The sequence below is a fragment of the Hemitrygon akajei genome, chromosome 3 (genome assembly GCF_048418815.1).
Source record: "Hemitrygon akajei chromosome 3, sHemAka1.3, whole genome shotgun sequence".
Taxonomy (NCBI): Eukaryota; Metazoa; Chordata; class Chondrichthyes; order Myliobatiformes; family Dasyatidae; genus Hemitrygon; species Hemitrygon akajei.
In genome coordinates, this window is record NC_133126.1 from 122,404,560 (window position 1) to 122,423,532 (window position 18,973).

The 18,973-nt window shown below is 41.0% G+C and overlaps 1 protein-coding gene across 9 annotated transcripts in view; it reads left to right on the forward strand.

Moving 5' to 3' along the window:
* The window catches only part of ilkap (integrin-linked kinase-associated serine/threonine phosphatase), a 50,504-nt gene that overhangs the window by 12,846 nt on the left and 18,685 nt on the right, over positions 1–18,973 (forward strand). For all 9 annotated transcript variants that reach the window (XM_073040736.1, XM_073040734.1, XM_073040735.1 and 6 more), the window contains 5 exons: positions 165–282; positions 691–797; positions 2,047–2,140; positions 3,364–3,451; positions 9,210–9,331. In XM_073040736.1, coding sequence (XP_072896837.1) covers positions 165–282; positions 691–797; positions 2,047–2,140; positions 3,364–3,451; positions 9,210–9,331 — 529 coding nt within the window. The remainder of the gene's footprint in view (positions 1–164; positions 283–690; positions 798–2,046; positions 2,141–3,363; positions 3,452–9,209; positions 9,332–18,973) is intronic.

Sequence of the window (18,973 nt, forward strand, 5' to 3'; positions counted from 1 at the left end):
TTGTCCCACCAGTTTTAAAGGCTTTCGGGTGAGAAAGAGAGAGAAAACTATAGGAGGAAGGGAGAAATAACTTCCTTGTTTCATATGCAGGGGATCTTTTATGAAGTTATAATAAGCAGATCAGCCCTGTAGTATTTTGCTGAAAGTTCCTCTGTTTTCTTTAGGATTTGTGACCTTAAAAGGTTATGCTGCGGAGAGAAAAGGTGAGCGAGAAGAAATGCAGGATGCACATGTTATAATCAACAATTTCACAACAAGTTTTACACAGCTACCTTCAGAAGTGTAAGTATTAAAATGCTCAGAAGACAACAAACTATCTGATATGTCTTGCATTGACATACTTTAACTTGGTTGGTAATTTAGAAGACCCCTTTCTGTGCATTATGCAACCTCTGCTTGGTTAGAGGTGAACAAGACGGATGTGTCCTAGGCCTCAATTTATCTTCTGTTTCAGCTCCACATGCCTTAATTCCTTGCAGTTTCAAAAATTGATCTACCACTTTTTGAATCACCAGTTGTGATCCAGTCTCCATCACGCGCAAGGCATAGAACTCCAGAGATCCTCCATCTTCTCTGACAAGAAATACCAATGCATAAGTGTAGTGACTATCCTTGCAGGTGATGTGAATAACACATTTGCCCTTTCTCATGAGTTCATCTGCAGTTTTTCCTTCTTGGTCTCTGGTTTAGATCTCGATTGTCATACTTTGCTGTCTTCGATGGCCATGGTGGCATACGAGCATCCAAGTATGCAGCGCAGAATCTTCACCTTAATCTCACCAGGAGTTTTCCCAAAGGTAACTATACAGCCACGAGAAGCTGAAATCTAGTCCATAATCTGAAATCCATAGAATTTCCAAGTTCAGTAAATGAACTGTTGTCTAGTTATTGAACTAGTAACCGTGGTTCATTTCTGGAGGTTCTGGTCATAGAGGAGTGAGAATTATTCTTGAAGGTATTCAGCTCCTACAGGGATTTTTTTTTTGGTATTGGAATCAATAGTAACTGACTTTTTTTTCCCACTACATATAGTATACAATGAAAGACTGCATTCAATTATAACCTGTTATTATTTCGGGTATTCACTCACAGAGTCTCCGTAGCACAACACTGATCTTTTTGTTAAACTCAGAATGAGTTCTGGAAATTATAATCCTCTGTTCTTCAATCAATGGTGAAACTGTAATCTGCTCTAGTCATTACAAGCAATTAGACCATAAGATATAGGAGAGAATTAGGCCATTTGGCCCAACAAGTCTGCTCAGCCATTTCATCATGGCTGCTCCATTCTTCCTCTCAGCCCCAATCTCCTGCGTTCTCCCCATAGCCTTTCATGTCCTCACTAATGAAGAATCTATCCACCTCTGCCTTAAATATTCGTAAAGACTTGGCCTCCACAACTGCCTGTGGCAACAAATTCCACACATTTACCCCTCTCTGATGAAAGAAATACCTCCTTATCTGCATTCTAAAAGAAATCCCCTCTATTCGGAGGCTGTGTCCTTTGGTCCTAGACCTCCCACCATAGGAAACTTCCTCTCCACATGCACTCTATCAAGACCTTTTACCATTTGATAGGTTTCAAATAGATAACCCCTCATTCTTCTGAATTCTAGTGAATGCAAGCCCAGAGCCATCAAACATTCTTCATATGACAAGCTGTTCAATCCTGGAATCATTTTCATGAACCTCCTTTGAACCCGCTGTATTGTCAGCACATGCTTTCTAATATAAGAGGCCCAAACCTGCTCATAATACTCCAAGTGAGGGTTCGTTTGATATTTTGGGTTGTGTTCTGCAAAACTTTGTGGATGTCACTCCAGAGCGTTAACATTGGCATCAATCGACCTGACCTCCTACTTTGCATGTTTTCAAAGTGAAGTTCTAATGAACAGATTATAACCCGGAGAGGGGAAAAAACAGTCTTGCACATTTCCCCAGCTCTGTGTGTGATTTCTTGAAATCCTTGCACTGGATTGGAACTCCAAAGTTCAGGTGAGGCATTTTGGGCAGACGGACCAGAATTTTCTTTATTATTCTGTGCAGGAGAAGTGACTAATATGGAAAAGGCCATCAAGAAGTGCCTTCTCATGACCTTCAAGCAGACAGATGAAGGCTTTCTGAAGCAAGCATCAAGCCAGTGAGTAGTCAACAGAGATGTTAATGATCTTCTTTCTTCCCCATCTTCTCCTGCCCCTTCTCCTGTCTAAGCACAGTTGAAGCCAAGTGTATCATATCTCTTCCTTTACTATTAAAAAAAAACTATGCATGTTTATTCTTGACCTTTCATTTGTATTGCTTAAAATTTACCGGTAGAGAATTAGCCACTCTTTTCATAGTTCCAATTTTCATTTGGAACATCTGTTGTCACCTCTGAATAGTATTGTCAATTTATATAACCCTGAGACCTGAAACTGCAGGTGTTAGAATCTGGAAAAGAGTTGGGGGGGGGGGGGAACTGATGAAGAAACTGGGGGGTTTCTGATGCAGGGTCTTGACCAGAGATGTTGACAACTTTTCTCTTCACAGACACTGTTTGACCTGCTGAGTTCCTCCAGCAGTTTGATTTTTTTTTTTGCCTGAAATAAAAACCTTTCTAGTTCCATTTTCTTGTCTGGACTAGGTTATCTGGTAATCAGTTCTCTCTCAAAAAAAAAATTAGACTAAGTTCTTCCTTCCTGATGGAGATCTTGTGATCCCTGCTGGGAAAAATGTGTGCTTTCTCTTTCAACCAAGTGAGGACAAGCATCTGTGGATGTAATCTTAATGTACAAAGTAGGGTTCACTGGGATATTGCCCAGTTTGGGGCATTACATTGATCAGGAAAGAGTGAATTGGCTCAGTTTGCTTTCACTGGAGAGGAGGAGATTGTGGAGTTACTTGATAGAGGTGTATTAAATTACAAGAGGGATAATTGGGATGGATAGTAAAAATCTTTACTCCTCATGGTAGAGGTGTCATGTAAAAGAAAAGAAGACATGTAAGGCATAGGTAAGAGGTAGGTTTAGAGGGTATCTGAGAGGGATTATATTCACAGTGTGGAATTTGAAGTGTGCAGTCTGCAGAGATAGTGGAGTTATATTTTTTTCCAATTTAATGAGCATTTAGATGAGTACTTGAAATGCCAGGACAGGGTAAACTATGGACTTAGCACAGGTAAATTGGATTAGTGTAAGTAGATAAGCAGGTGGCATAGATGTTGGCTGAAAAACCTTTTTCTGTGATGTTTGATACTATTTGGCCACTCACATTTCCAAATAATGTACCCAACTTGAAATATGCAAAAACTCTTTAGTATTCATCTGTCCATAAGTCATTAGTCAATGAACTAATGAGTCATGTGTTGTTTCTTTTTTGCTGCAGAAAACCTGCCTGGAAGGATGGATCCACTGCCACATGTGTTCTACTGGTGGACAAAGACTTGTACATTGCAAACCTTGGTGACAGCAGGGTAGGAAATTTTGTCTAATGACAGTGATCCGTTCTAATGTGTTGATGCATAACAATTGAAATAAGCCTGCCATCAACTCGTCCCTTTAAAATTTCTCTTATTAAACTCTTTCTTTGTTCTTCAATATTACATGATTGTTTTCCACTTCACCACAACCCTAAATCTTTTCTTTGATTGAAGTGAAATGCACTTTTACATTGATGTTTGACCTGTTCACGTCAATCAGAAAGTGGGGCTGAGGGGAACTTCTACTAACTGCAGTAGTTTAATGATGCATGTATTCTGATGAAGGGTCTCATTGTGTATGTTAACTCAGTTTCTCTCTCCCCATTCCCTGTCTGACCTGCTGAATGTTTCCAACTTTTTCTGCTTTTATTTCAGATCTCTAGCATCTGTTATTTTTGATTTTGGGCTTATGCTGGAGTCTATAATCAATAAAATGTTAACAGGGCAATTGGAAAGTATAATCAGATGAGGTGGAATTGGGATGGATTTATGAAAGGCGAGTCGTGTTTGATAAATAATTTTGAATTTTTTGAGGTTTTAGGTGGCAGAATAGGTAAGCGTAATTCTGTTGATGTGCGTGTGGACCAGGAAGATCTTTGATTAAATGCTATGTCAGAGATTATTAAGCACAATTGGAATGCATGGTGTTGAGGATATTATACTGCTCGAGATGCCTTCTGTTGCAATATTACCCTTGAGAAATAGCTACTCTTTTTTTATGATACTTCTACAATGCTTTTGGTTTGGATTTCTAAGATTTAGACCCTTGATGAAGGAATAATAACAGAGTATAATGTGAAAGGAATCAGAAAGTGTTGGTAGTCTTAAATTTCTGCTATCTTTGTCTTTATCACGGGTTTGGGAGGTGACATAGAAGTACCTAGATGAGTAATTACACACTTTGAACACACTGCAGCCTCTCTTGGTGGAGGAGGGACTGAATGATTTAAAACAGTAAGTAGAATGCCAGACCGACCTGTGGCCCGTTTTAACCTGGGTAGTGTTGAGCTTCGTGAATGTTGTTTTGAGTTGCTCCCAAGGAACCAAGTGGAACATATTCTATCTTAATCCTGGCATACCCTTTGTACGTGATGGAAAATATTGGTTTTATCAGAATTTTTTAAACCATTTGCTAAATGAAATGTGTTTTTTGTCTTTTAACTGGCCCATAGTTCATCAGTGTCCATTGTCTCACACATACTTCAAAGAAAATAACCCTAGCTGATCCAATGATCCAAGCTTTCCTCGTAGAATCAATTTTAGTTCTCTTCTTTACATCCTTTCCAGTGCACTCATGTATTTGTTGTTATGTGGGCACCAAAACTAATGAAGTTCTGCCTTTACTGGTGTTGTAAACAATTCCGTTGCAACCTCTATGCTCATACCTTGATTGATAAAGGAGGCCTCTTCAGCCACTTTATTAATCTAACCTTCAAGATACCTTTGCTCCCTCGCATCATCTGCAACTTCTAACGTGTTGCTTCTCTGCAAAAACATTACCAAACGTTTCTGTGAATTAAATTCCATTTGCCTGATCAGAACATTTCATTTATTTCCGATACTTCTCTCGCCCCCCCCCCCCCCACCCCGAAATGAGCAAGAGCAGAATTTTCTTGGCCATCGCCTTTCACCCCACCAGCTTCCACATTCAATAGATCATCCTAGGCATAAGGCATAATTTTAATATGTCTCATGCTGTGCCTTCTGTTCTGTACAGAATTGGGTTTGGGGCCCAGTGTGATATTAATAGTTCCATGTTGTCTCCTGAATTCTCAGTTTTGCATTCTGTTCTGAATAAATCCCGTTTAGAGCAAATGTAATGACAGGTCCTCATGTAAAGGTGGGATTTTGTTTCTGCTACGATCATCTGTTCACTCTTAACAGTCCCATTCTGTTTAGTTGCAACAGCATCTTGATTCATATTGTTTTCACATGTCTGTCCAATCTCTATACCTCTTATCAGCCATGGGGATACTCTATTATTTTTAAGCATTTCTCTGAGGAGATATTTCTCAAAGTAAATAATAATCCACCAACAGCTTCTACCGTCTGATTGAATTTGTCATCACTTTGACCATCTCCGCTCTTGGCTCTGCTCCCTTCTCTCAAATGAAAGGGAATCCATATCAGTACTTCACACGTTGTCTTTACATCATTTACCTGCACTTTTTTGACCTGATCTCACTTGAGTACCTTCATTTATTCTTTTTCAGATACATTAATGGCAGCTCTGGCTCCTTTTCCAACAAAATAGAAAATTCCAAGTTTGCTGTTTTCATCCTTTCTTCACTTCCACAAAGTCAGTTTCTAAATCTTACCCATCTCTTTGGCTTCTTTATACCTTTTCTGTGAGTACAATTGGGATGAATATCTACTGACTGTCATAGACGTCTTGATTACCTTTTCACATCAGGCAACTGTTTTTACAAAACCTCCTTCTATAGCAGTGTCTCCAATAAATGTTCATCTTTTATCAAAGGAGATGACCCCTCTTCTGTCAGCGATAGTGTTCTTGATTATGCCTACTCCAGTTCATGTATTTGCATTCTTGTCCCTTCCCTCTTTTACTAATTCAGTAATGATGTCCCCTTATCTCCGTTCTTCCACCCTAGCAAACTCCAGTACCTACACGTGACATCTTTCTACCTAGCCCTGACATTTTAAGTGAAAAGTTAGTTCCACAACATATGGCTTCACCCCTCAATCATCACATGTAGACAGCTCTTCCCTGAGCTTCCTTGAGGAGATTTTTTTTAAAAAAAAAAGCAACTCCTGTGAATTTGCCTTCATTGCTCTGACTGTCAAGAACACTTCACAATTAAAACAGCAATTCACCTGATTTGCTGAACTCAGTGTTCTGTATTTATTGATCATGGTGTGATTTCTTTTACACTGGGAAACCAAACACAGATTTATGACCAATTTATGGCACTATATTCAGCGCTCAATTGTAAACTTGAGTTTATTGGCATTTGCCAATATTAATTTTTAATCCCACTCTTTCTATCCTTGGCTTGCTACATTGAACAAAAGGAACTTAATGTGAGCTCATGAAACACTACATCAGACACATTTACAGCCTTTCAAGATTCAAAACTTTCTTTACTTTAACATTTTTATTTTTCATTTTCATCTTCTTTAGACTGAACTTAACTTCTTTACTCATGTTCTGTTTTGCCTGTATCCTTAAACTTCTTTTATTCTGGGCTTTTTTCTGATGAAAGACATTGATTTCTCTTTCCTTCCCTGTTGATGTTGCCTGATCTTCTGAGCCTTTCCGCATCTGCTCTCAAGAAGAGGCATTTAGTTCTAGAACTAATGAGATGTCCTCCTTCCTCCACCATCAACACTGCCCTCACCCACCCAATCAGCTATAGGGTTCCTCTTGGCCTCACCTAACACCGCACTAGCCTCCGCGTCCAGCACATATTTACTGTAACTTATGCCATTTTCAACGGGATCCCATCACCAAGCACATCTCCACTTTCCGTAGGGATCGCTCTCTTGTCCATTCGTCCCAACTGGTGTGGCTTCCTGTTTACAGGTGAGACCTGTCTTAGATTGGGAAAATAAGAGGGATATCCTGGTGGCCACCTATTTTAATTCTACTTCCCGTTCCCATTCCGACTGGGTAGCCTCCACCTGATGGCATGAGCATTGGTTTTCGAACTTCAGGTAAATGCCTGCCACTCCCCCTCTCTTCACTATTAACCAATTTCCATTTCCCTCTCCCACCTTTTCTCCTTACCTGTCCATCATCACCCTCTGGTGCTTCTTCCCTTCCCTTTCTTCCATGGTCTTCCATCTTCTCCTATCAGATTCCCCTCCTCCAGCCCTGTCCAACTCTTTCACCAGTCAACTTCCCAGCTCTTTTCTTACCTCCCCAGCTCCTGGTTTCACCCATCACCTAACACCTTGTACTTCTTCCTTCCACCCCCCCACCTTCTTGCTCTGACCTCTCGTCCTTTCCTGTCCTGATGTAGAGGCTCAGCCCAAAACTTTGACTGTTTACTCTTTCCCACAGATGCTGCCCGGCCTGCTGAGTTCCTCCAGCATTTTGTGTATGTTTGGATTTCCAGCATCTGCAGATTTTCTTGTGATTTTCTGATTTATATTTTAGTAATCACTGAATTGCAAAGACCACAAAATTTAATTTCAAAGGTTTTAATAATTCCTAATTTAAATGCATTATTGAATGCTTCATGAACAATTATCCAGCACATATCAAATACTCATGTTATCAAATTCTTTGAGGCAAATTAGCAGGAAATGGATTTACTCCATCGACACGTGTTTGAGCCAAGCTGATAAACCTTATCTACGTTTACATGCTGTACAACAGCAGCTTCTTTGTTAGTTGTCTCAATTACAATGGGATTTTTAAAATATATTTGCGTATCTTACTCTGCAGGCCACTCTTGTGATTTTTATTCTGGTGGCTGAATCACCTTTCTTAAAAAAAAAAGCGTGTCCTCCTATTAAGATCGAAAAAACTCGGGAGAACTCAGTTGTTATGGACTGAGTTATCCTGTGACAGCTTTCACTGATTTTGATTTTGATTAGCTAGAGACTCAACTAGTGGGCTCTTCTGACTGTTCCAGTGATGTCAGTGACTAAAGAGAACTTGGTATCCTGGAGAATTTCCAGAAAGCCCTTGTTTTTACTGGCATTCATCAGAATGTTGGGAAATTTCAGGGCTCCTATTGCAAACGCAAAAGCCCCAAACATAATTGCTTGAGCTCTGCCAGTCACTTCCCAACTGAGCCTTTCTGCCTGATGATTTTGGTCTTCAGATACAGTATATGGGTGTCTAGAATCTATTCATAGGGTAAGAGATAAATTGTTTTTTATATTGTCTGTTGTGCAATGGGGAAGAGTGGACAGTAACAACTAAAGGAGTTTTAATTGAATTTTAATTTTTTTTTTGTTCATGGAGTCATAGAGTTAAATAGCATGGAAACAGGTCCTTTGGCCCAGTCACTGCGCCCTCCGTGCCGGTCCCGGTTGCCCACTTTCGGCCTAATTTTCCTTAATATCTCTGAAAATATTCAAAAACCTTTAAAAAATTGGCATGTTTAACAGCTGGCTAAGTTGAGAGCAGTGAACATTAGTGGTGTGGAGAGCTGCTTCTTGTCTACCCCATGCTTCCATTATCGATGTCCTGCCACCGCTCAGGTATCCCCATTGACAAGTGTGTTCATGGCTCTGGGTGTCCACTGTCACCAGCATAGAAGGAAGGCATGATTCTATGGATCGTGCCTAATCTATGGATTAATGATGTGAAGTACTAAATGCTAATGATCAAGTGTAAGCGAATCAGTAATTTCTTCATTTGTATTGGGGTAATTACATTTTCAATCAAAGATCTCACCGTTAAAGGAGTGGACGTCGTCATCAGATTCCAATGGATAACAGAAGAGAGGAAGACATTTTCAATGAAACTAGCTCTTTTTATGCATCAGCATGCATCTTTACATGCTCATTCTGTACAAATCTTTGTACAGTTTTGGGAATTATAAGTTTAGTAGATGTATGAACTCAGAGTGTTGCCTGGGTCAGTGGTTGTATGATCTCACCGTGTAAGTACATGGATGATTAGATATCAAGCTCAGGTTGTAGCATGTAGGATTAAGAAGTGAACAATCTTTGGGTATCAGTGAATGTGAAGTCTTGGGCTGTGAGAAGTCAACAGTATTATAAAGATGACTATTTACTGGAGTCAGAGTTAACCTTTACCTGTGTTGCCTTCCAGGCTATTCTGTGTCGATTCAATGAGATGAGCAGGAAACTGACACCCGTGCCACTGATGAAGGAACATAATCCTACCCAATACGATGAAAGAATGAGAATTCAGAAAGCAGGAGGGATAGTCAGGTGAGAAGTAAATTCTAAAAGGTGGGCACTTGTCATATTAAATTAAGTTGTTGTCCATATTTGTTCCACAGAGTTTGGAAGCTGGTTCTTGGGATCTGCCTCTTGCTCGACAGGCTTATATTACCAGTTTAGTGTGAAGTATATATTTCTGAGTGCACGGCCTACATCATCCTGAATGGTCTAACGGTGTCAAAGGCTACAGGAAGCAGGCAGGAGAATGGGGTTGAGAGGGATAATGAATCAGCCATGATTGAGTGACAGAACAGACTAGTTGGGCCGAATAGCCTAATTCTGCTCCTATGTCTTATAGTCTTACAGTGGAAAAAGTTGGGCAGCTCATGTCTGGTGCAAAAACAGAGCTTTGTATTTGGAGACGAGATATCTAGTAGTGTGAGTAGTGTTCTGAACTTATTTCAGTATCACTGTAAATACGGTGAGGTTTATTTTGGATCATTTTTGTGTAGTAAATTCTTGGGGAGTTCTGAGTGGAAACCATTACATTTAAACACTTGGAGGAATTTCAGGGGTTCAGAAAAGAAGAATTGCCTGAAGTGTGAAAGTTTACAATGCAGAAGTGGGTTTGGGGGGTCAGAGTCTGTTGAGTTTTTACTGAAACAGTCCAACACTCATCCTGTATTTTGCACACTCCTGATTAAGTCATGCATTCATAATCTAGTCTTCTATAAAATGTTGTACTAGATCCTGTAACTCAATTATAGTAGATCCCTTTGTATCGGCATCCTACAGGAAAGGAACTTCTCCAGGTTTCCTTGCTCACTCTGTGATTGGTGAATCAGCAATAACTTTCCAGTCACATTTATTCTTTTCCATCCCATTCAAGTAACGTCTTCATGAGCATAGACTTTCATTCACTAACTTGTGTCATGAATTTGAGTTATCATATGTGTTTAACATGATCACGGTAGCTGAGAGTGAATCTGTATTGGCTATTTCTGTTTAAATTCATTTATTATTTGGGCTTTTGTTTTGAATTTCTGTCATTGATGATTGAGTGGGGTGAGGCTCTTCTCATGAGAAAGGAGAAGCCTTGAAGTGGCCTGATGGAAGACCTTAAAATTCTGAGAAAGTTGTGAAGAGTAAGCATAGAGATACTTCTACTGTTCAAGGAGTAAGAAATGGTAAATACACCATATTGGTTTATGTACCTTTTAAATACTTCGTGCCATATAAAAAGTGCAAAATGTCTCTGTTTAGCCTCATCTCTTGTGATCATCTTACAACATATGTCACATTCCTATTCAAATCATGGAAGAAGTGGCATAGATTTGCAGTGGATTCCATTCCAGTGTGATCATCCACAACTATATTTCCACACAGACACTATTGAAACACTGCCCTACCTCTCTTGATCTTCCATTTTTTCTTCATTCAAGCATTGGAAGGAGGAAATTTATCTCCCATACGTACTATGTTGCACAACCCTGCCCATGAATTCCATCAAACTTTGCAACTCTTTCTGGTGATTCACTCCCTTGCTTGCTTCCGACCCACATTGTCCAGGGGCAGGCTGTCTGTAGCCTAGAACCCAGTAGTGACGTCTGGACCATGAGTGAATAGAGGCCTGGCTTCTGAAACACTCTGAGTTGGGCCTAGTACTCTGCCAGCTCTGAGAAATGTCATTTATTCTAACTTTTTTTTAAAAAATCTGATACTCAGAAGCATGTAAAAACTTAAAAAATTGAAAAACTAATTTAAAACCATGGACCCAGTGGGCTAAAAGGCCGTATTTTTCAATGATTCAAGGACACATTAGGAAGCAGTAATGAAAGTAAAGACATATCAATGGGTAAGCAAAGGATAGAACATATTAATAGACCCCAAAAAAGGATAGATGCCTGGATGTTCACACAAATAAAATTCAGACTGGTTATAGAAATTTCGGAGAGGAAATTAAAGGAATCAGTAGCAAAGCAAGATGTGAGGAATGACTGGCGGCAGATATAAAGAAGAATTGTAAAATGTTCTTCAGGCACATGAGCGGGAACAGGTTATTAGGCTGAGCGAAGATCAAAGAGGGAATTTACTCATGGAATATCTTGTGTTGCTGAGGAAAGTAATGAAGCAAATTCCATCCTTGTATATATATTTTAAAAAAATCATCAGGTGGAGAAACTTTCTTGGTTGCCAGACATGAATGTTTCTGATCTGGCCGTGAACAGATTGCAGATCTCATGGTTCAATCAGGGTTTCTGGTTGGAGAAGAGTCAGAATGATTTTGTGGGGACACACTCATCTGCAGCTGTCCATGACAGCCATGGTGTATTCACTGAGTTCCACCAATGAGCCCTTGGTGATGGCATCATGCAGTATCTGAAGTGCCTGTCTACAATCAACAAATGGTGGTATGTAAGCTGCGGCCAGGATTTTGCAGAAAAACTCTTGACAAATAGAACAGTAGGCATTTGATTGTTAGGTCTTCAAGGATGGGGGGAACAAGAGTATGACAAAACTGCCACATTGGAGCACCACAGAGTTTATCATGAACCACACACCTCCCTCCATCTTCTGCCTTTTCTGAATCAGCAGTTCAGTCCGTCCTGTGTATTGAGAAACCTTTGGGTCTGATCGCAGCATCTGGCATACTCTGAGTAAGTCATGTCTGGGTAAAACGCAGAAGACAATAATTTCTCACTTTCTTTCAATGCAACAATCTAGTCCTCAGGTCCTCAGTTTTGTTTTCCAGTGACTCCTCATTGGCTAACAAGATGTTGGGTAGAGGGGGCCTCATCTCTCTGTGTTTCAGCCTGGCTTGCTTCAGGGTTAGGTACATCAGGTCCTTCAGAATGTCCTTCAATATGCTGCCAATGAGCTACCATTCACACTCCATCATTAAAGCTAGTCACTTCTTTATCACGTTAGGCCATAAGACATAGGAGCAGAATTAGGCCATTTGGCCTATTGAGTCTGCTCCGCACCCTGTTCCAGTTCAATAATAGCTGAACCAGTCACCCAAAGACTTAACGCTACGTCCACACTACACCAGATAAATCCATAACCAAAGCTTTTCCTCTTCATTTTTAACCCTCCGTCCACACTAAAATGGCATTTTTGTCCCCTGAAACCGGAGCTTTTCAGAAACGCTGTCCAGCGTGTGTAATTTTGAAAACGCACTTGAGCGGATCAGTGTGGACGGGATAACCGGAGAAATCTGAAAATGCTGTCAGGTGGTAGCGCACCATTTCATTGTTTTCTTGAACGCAACCTAACAATTTCAGAACAGACGGCAACAAGACTGAAGCCAGAAGAGTTAGTAGTGTACTCACCAAATACTTTGACCCATAACTTACTGAATAAATAAGTATATATTCACTTTGCAAACATGAGGAAATCTGCAGATGCTGGAAATTCAAACAACACACACAAAATGCTGGTGGAACACAGCAGGCCAGGCAGCATCTATAAGGAGAAGCACTGTCGACATTTCGGGCCGAGACCCTTCGTCAGGACTCACTTTGCCCCGTTTTCTGTCCTTGCTCATATGAAGGTGGTTTTCCTATTTATGCAAGTACTTCTCTGACAATAGATGTGTAACAGCCTAATGTAGCATTGTATGGAAATACAAGATAATACTGATGCAGACATGTTTTACACATTTAACAAGGTGCTTTATTAATGCAACAGAGTTCGTCAGTTTTTCAATGTTCGTCGTCAGCTGGGTCATAGTGTCCGTGAACTCCCTGTTGGATGCCTCCGTACGTTCCAGTATTTGTTTTTTTTTACTTTTAAGTCCTCCTGAGCAAGAGCCAACAGCTGCCCGTTGTTTAAGTTTTTCTAGTCTGTAACTGAACAAACACGCACCATCTTTCACAGCGAGATTCGACACCATACATGCCACTTGTTTTCGGTAGATGTGTGCTGCGCATGTGCAGTAGGAGGAGATTCGCCAAAATATCCATTTCAATGTGGACAGAGATATTTTTTAAAACGCATAGTATGGACGCCTATCGTTTTTACGCGAAACTGGCGTTTTCCAAATTATCTGGTCTAGTGTGGATGTAGCCTTAAAATAAAAACAGAAGCGCTAGAAATACTCAGTTGATCAGGCCAAATATGTGTGAAAAGAAATGATGTCATCAGTTAGTACCCTTGTCAAATACTCGATCAATCTAACCCTTGCCTCCTACGCAGTTCATAACCCTCCATTTTCCTTTCATCATTGTGCCTATCTAAGAGTTTCTTAAATGTCCCTAACCTATCTGCCTCTGCCATGACCCCTAACAGTACATTTCAAGCACTTACCACTCCGTTTTTAAAAAAAAACAACTACCTCTGACATCTCCCTTAAAGTTTTCTTCACTCACCTCAAAAAGATGTCCTCAGTTATTAGTCATTGCCACTGTGGCAAAATCCCTCTGGCTGTCCATTCCATCATGTCACCCCTCATCCTCCAAGGAGAAAACCCCTAGCTCAGTCAACCTTTCCTCATAAGACATGTTCTGTAATCCATGCTGCATCCTGGTAGATCTCCTCTGCACGCTCTCTAATGGTTCCACATTCTTCCTATAAAGAGGCAACCAGAACTGAACACAATACTCCAATGTGTAGTCTAGAGCTGCAACATTACCTTGTGGTTGTTGAGCTCAGTCCTTGGACTGATGAAGGCTAACACACATACATCATCTTAACAGCACTATTAATTTAGTCTGAACTTTTATCACTTGCACCAGAACCTGCTCAGCCCCGTGCTTACTGGCTTCTGCCTAATCCAACCACACCCCTTTTTTAAAATTGTTATGTGTTTCAAATACCCCAAAAGCCCCAGGTATCCTTTTTCTCTGTAGTCTCCTTAGGCTTTTAGGTATTTCATTTCTGTCTTTTTATTCTTCCCTGTTAATTTTAACCACCCTACTGTTGGCAGTTATGCCTGAATGGAAATTCTTGAGTAAATTTCTACTCTCTAATGCTTAAACCCTGTCGTCTTTTTGTCCAGAAACTTTTGGTCTTTTGGTCATCTGTCCAAAAACTACCTCATTTTGCAGTGTTAAAGTTTTCCTCACACTTCTGTGAAATACCTTGGGATTTTGCACTATATTAATGTCATTGTGCTGAGTTGCAATGTGGCCAGAATATGCTCTTGTAATCATTTAAAATTTTAGTATTTAATAGCTTTTGAATGGTGGTGACAGCATTGGTACTGGGTGTGGCCTTAATTTGCTCTCAAGGCAATTCTGGTGGTAAAACCTGTCAATTACATGCCGAGCCCTGTACAGAACTGGACTTTGCCAATCAGCTGGGGAGCTGGTTTCTTAGCAGAAGATTCCACTACGGACCTGCTGCAAGACTGGGCTTTGAAGTTGAGCATCTCACAGGATTGCGTATCTCATTAGTCAACAGAAAGTATACGTCAGCGTATTCTAAAGTCAAGAATGTCCTGCTTAAAAGGGCTTTGCCTCTCTTTCTTCATGATTCTCCATAACATGCTGCTTTCTAGAAACCTTTCAACCCTGGTATCTTCAGAAATGAGCTTAAACAAGCATTTACCTTAAACAAAGAACCTAGCATTAAAAATAAATCAATAAATAAAGCTGTAAGTAATCTAACAATAAATGCATTTTAAGTGTTCATTTTTTGCTAGTTGAGTTAATCTAATAAATACATGGATGGGCACCTTGTACCCATGCAATGTATATCCTGTGCTGAATGGGAGCTCCAAGACATTCCCTGTGTGCAGAACAGTTGTGAGTGAAGGGAGTATTATCAACAGGAGAAGCTAAGGTGCTAGTTTTTGGAGTTCAAGCAATTGGTGACATTACTGCATTCCAACCATAAGGCTGTAGTTTATGTCAATACCAGTGGCTTAAGTAGTGAAGGGGAAGAGATCATGTAGGCTGATATTTAAGAGTTAGGAAAATGATTAAATAGCAGCACTTTAAAGGATGACTGTATGAAGATTAATTCGGAATAGCCCTATACTGTGACCCAGTGAATTTAAGAGCTGTGACTAGAGAGATGTTGCAGGAGAGAAGGCTCTAGATTCTTGAGGCTTTCTGGGGGACTGGGGAGTACATGCCAGATGGAATACACCCCTGCATAACTGAGATGAATGTCCTTATGGAAGGACGGTCTCAAAGCTCTCCGCTTCTTTTTGGATTCCAGACCTAACCAATTCCCCTCTACCACCACTCTCCTCCGTCTAGCGGAATTAGTTCTTACTCTCAATAATTTCTCCTTTGGCTCCTCCCACTTCCTCCAAACCAAGGGTGTAGCCATGGGCACCCACATGGGTCGCAGTTATGCCAGCCTTTTTGTTGGCTTTGTGGAAGTCCATGTTCCAAGTCTATACAGGTATCTGTCCCCCACTTTTCCTTCGCTACATCGACGACTGCATTGCCGCTGCCTCCTGCACGCATGCTGAGCTCGTTGACTTCATTAACTTTGCCTCCAACATTCACCCTGCCCTCAAATTTACCTGGTCCATTTCCGACACCTCCCTCCCCTTTCTTGATCTTTCTGTCTCCATCTCTGGAGACGGCTTATCTACTGATATCTACTATAAACCTACAGACTCTCACAGCTACCTGGACTATTCCTCTTCCCACCCTGTCTCTTGCAAAAATGCTATCCCCTTCTCACAATTCCTCCGTCTCTGCCGCATCTGCTCTCAGGATGAGGCTTTTCATTCCAGGACGAAGGAGATGTCTTCCTTTTTTAAACAAAGGGGCTTCCCTTCTTCCACCATCAACTCTGCTCTCAAATGCATCTCTCCCATTTCCTGCACATCTGCCCTCACCCCATCCGCCTGCCACCCCACTTGGGATAGGGTTTCCCTTGTCCTCACCTACCACCCCACCAGCCTCCAGGTCCAACGTATAATTCTCTGTAACTTCTGCCACCTCCAACGGGATCCCACTACCAAGCACATCTCTCCCCCCCCCCCCCCCCTTCTGCTTTCCGCAGGGATCGCTCCCTACGCGACTCCCTTGTCCACTTGTCCCCCCCATCCCTTCCCACCGATCTCCCTCCTGGCACTTATCCTTGTAAACGGAACAAGTGTTACACCTGCCCTTACACCTCTTCCCTCACCACCATTCAGGGCCCCAGACGGTCCTTCCAGGTGAGGCGACACTTCACCTGTGAGTCGGCTGGTGTGGTATACTGCACGAAGGGTCTCGGCCCGAAACGTCTACGGTGTTTCTTCTTATAGATGCTGCCTGGCCTGCTGTGTTCCACCAGCATTTTGTGTGTGTTGTTTGAATTTCCAGCATCTGCAGATTTCCTCGTGTTTGCTCCTTATGGAAGGCTTGCTGATGATATGGCAGAGGTTCCAAGTAGTTTGCAGAATGTTGGACATGGAGGGAAGCAATGAAAAGTAGCAAGCAGATGCAAAGACAGATTGTGGGAGCTAAATAGCTCCAGAACAAGGAAAAGGTAAGTTTCCAGTAAGTGTCAGTGTAAGAGACAAGATAAAAAGAAAAGGTATGTGAAGCCTTTGCAATTACCTGGTTTTCTGTGTTAATTGCACATAAAATGTGGTCAGATCTTCATCTAAGTCACATTAATAGACAAATACAATCTGCCTAAACTTACAACAATGGTACTTTTCATGCCTTTATTGAACACCTTAATCATTCACAGTCTAGGCTGGAAAATGTATGTGACCCCTTCTATTTAATAACTGGTAGAACCCCCTTTAACTGCAATAACCACCAAATGTTTCCTGTAGCTGCTGATCAAACTTGCACAAAGATGAGGAGGAATCTTAGGCCATTCCTCCATACAAAGCTGTTTCAGTTCATCAATATATCTAGTATACCTTGAATGAACAGCCCTCTTGAGGTCATGCCACATTGGGTTAAGGTCTGGACTCTGACTTGGGCATTCCAAATACAAATTTTCTTCTTCTTAAACTATTCTGTTGTTGATTTTCTCGTGTTTTGGATCATTGTGTTGCATTATCTACTTCTATTAAGTTTCAGGTGACAGATCTCTACCCCGACTTTCTCCTGTAAAATGTCTCGATACAATTTTGAATTAATTGTTCCCTCAATGATTGCAAGCTGTCCAGTCTCTGAGGCAGCAAAGTAGTCCAAAACCATGATTCTCCTTCCACCATGCTTCATGGTTGGGATGAGGTTTTGGTGTTGGTGGGCAGTGTCCTTTTTCCTCCAAACGTAACAGTGTGCATTTCGCCTAAAAAGTTCAACTTTTCTCTCGTCTGTCCACAGAACATTGTCCCAGAAGCATTATGGAACATCCAGGTGGTCTTTTGCAAGCTTGAAACATGGCAGCAATGTTTTGTTTTCGGAGAGCAGTGGTTTCCTCTGTGCACGCCATTCTTCTTCAGTGTTTTTCTTATAGTGAACACATTAACAGAGACTTTAATAAGTTCTAGAGATTTTTGCAGGTCTTTTGCTGTTACCCTTGGTTCTTTATCACCTTCAGCATTATATGTTGTGCTCTTGGTGTGATCTTTGCAGGATGCTCACTCCTAGTGAGAGGAGCAACAGTACTGAGTTTCCTCCATTTGTAGACAATTTCTGTGGACTTATGAACACTCAGGTCTTCATGCATATCTACAAACTAAGGCCCTCTGAATAGGATAGATAAAGTAGGTGCAGTGGATGTTGTATATTTGGACTTTCAGAAGGCCTTTAACAAGGTGCCACACATGAGGCTGCTTACCAAGTTAAGAGTCCATGGTATTACAGGAAAGTTACTACTGTGGTTAGAGCATTGGCTGATTGGTAGTAGGCAGCAAGTGGGAATAAAAGGAACCTTGTCTGGCTGACTGCCAGTGACTAGTGGTGTTCCCCAGGGCATGAGAACAGATCTTTCTTGTAAATTGGAATTAGCCTGTCAAACAATTGAATAATTGGAGGTATTGGGGCAAAGATGCTTTAGTTGCATTCAGAATGATTTCAAATGGAAAAAGTGGTACATATGTGCATGTAGTATAGATGTTGTATCACTGCCACAAGGAACTTGGGTTCAGTCCTGAACTTTGGTTGTGTCTGTTTGGAGTTTGTAGTTCTCCCTGTGACTGGCTGGAATACCAATGAGGCTAGGACATTGACCATGAATAGTAAGATTCTTGAGAGTATTGAGGAACACAGGGACGCTAGTATACAAGTCTAAAGATATTTGAAGGTGACAGTACGAGTAGAGAACATAGTTAAAAAGGCAAATTGGATGCTGGACTTCGTTAGTCAAGGCAATGAATATAAAAGCAGGGAAGTTATGCTCCAGCTTTGTAAGGCATTAGTCAGACCTCATCTGGAGTACTGAGTGCAGTTCAGGTCACAACAATATGTGAATGATATGATAATGCTAGAGAGGATGTCGAGGAGATTCACCAGGATGTTGCCAGGGATGCAGTGTACTTGTTATTGTGAGAAACTAGATGAGTTGGGTCTTATAAGTTAGAACCTACTTTTAACCTACTTTATCAGTTAGTCAGGTACCTGGATAAAAGGAAGTTAAGAGAAGACATGGAAATGTATAAAATTATGAAGGGTGCAGATGGGGTTAACTGCAGGACTGATTCCCTTCTTCAGAGATGAATAAAACTAGGTTTGGGATAAGAGGTTTAGTGGAGATTTCAGAGAGCCATTTCTTGACCACAGAGTAGAACCATAGAACATTACAGCACAGAAACAGGCCTTTTGGTCCTTCTTTGCTGTG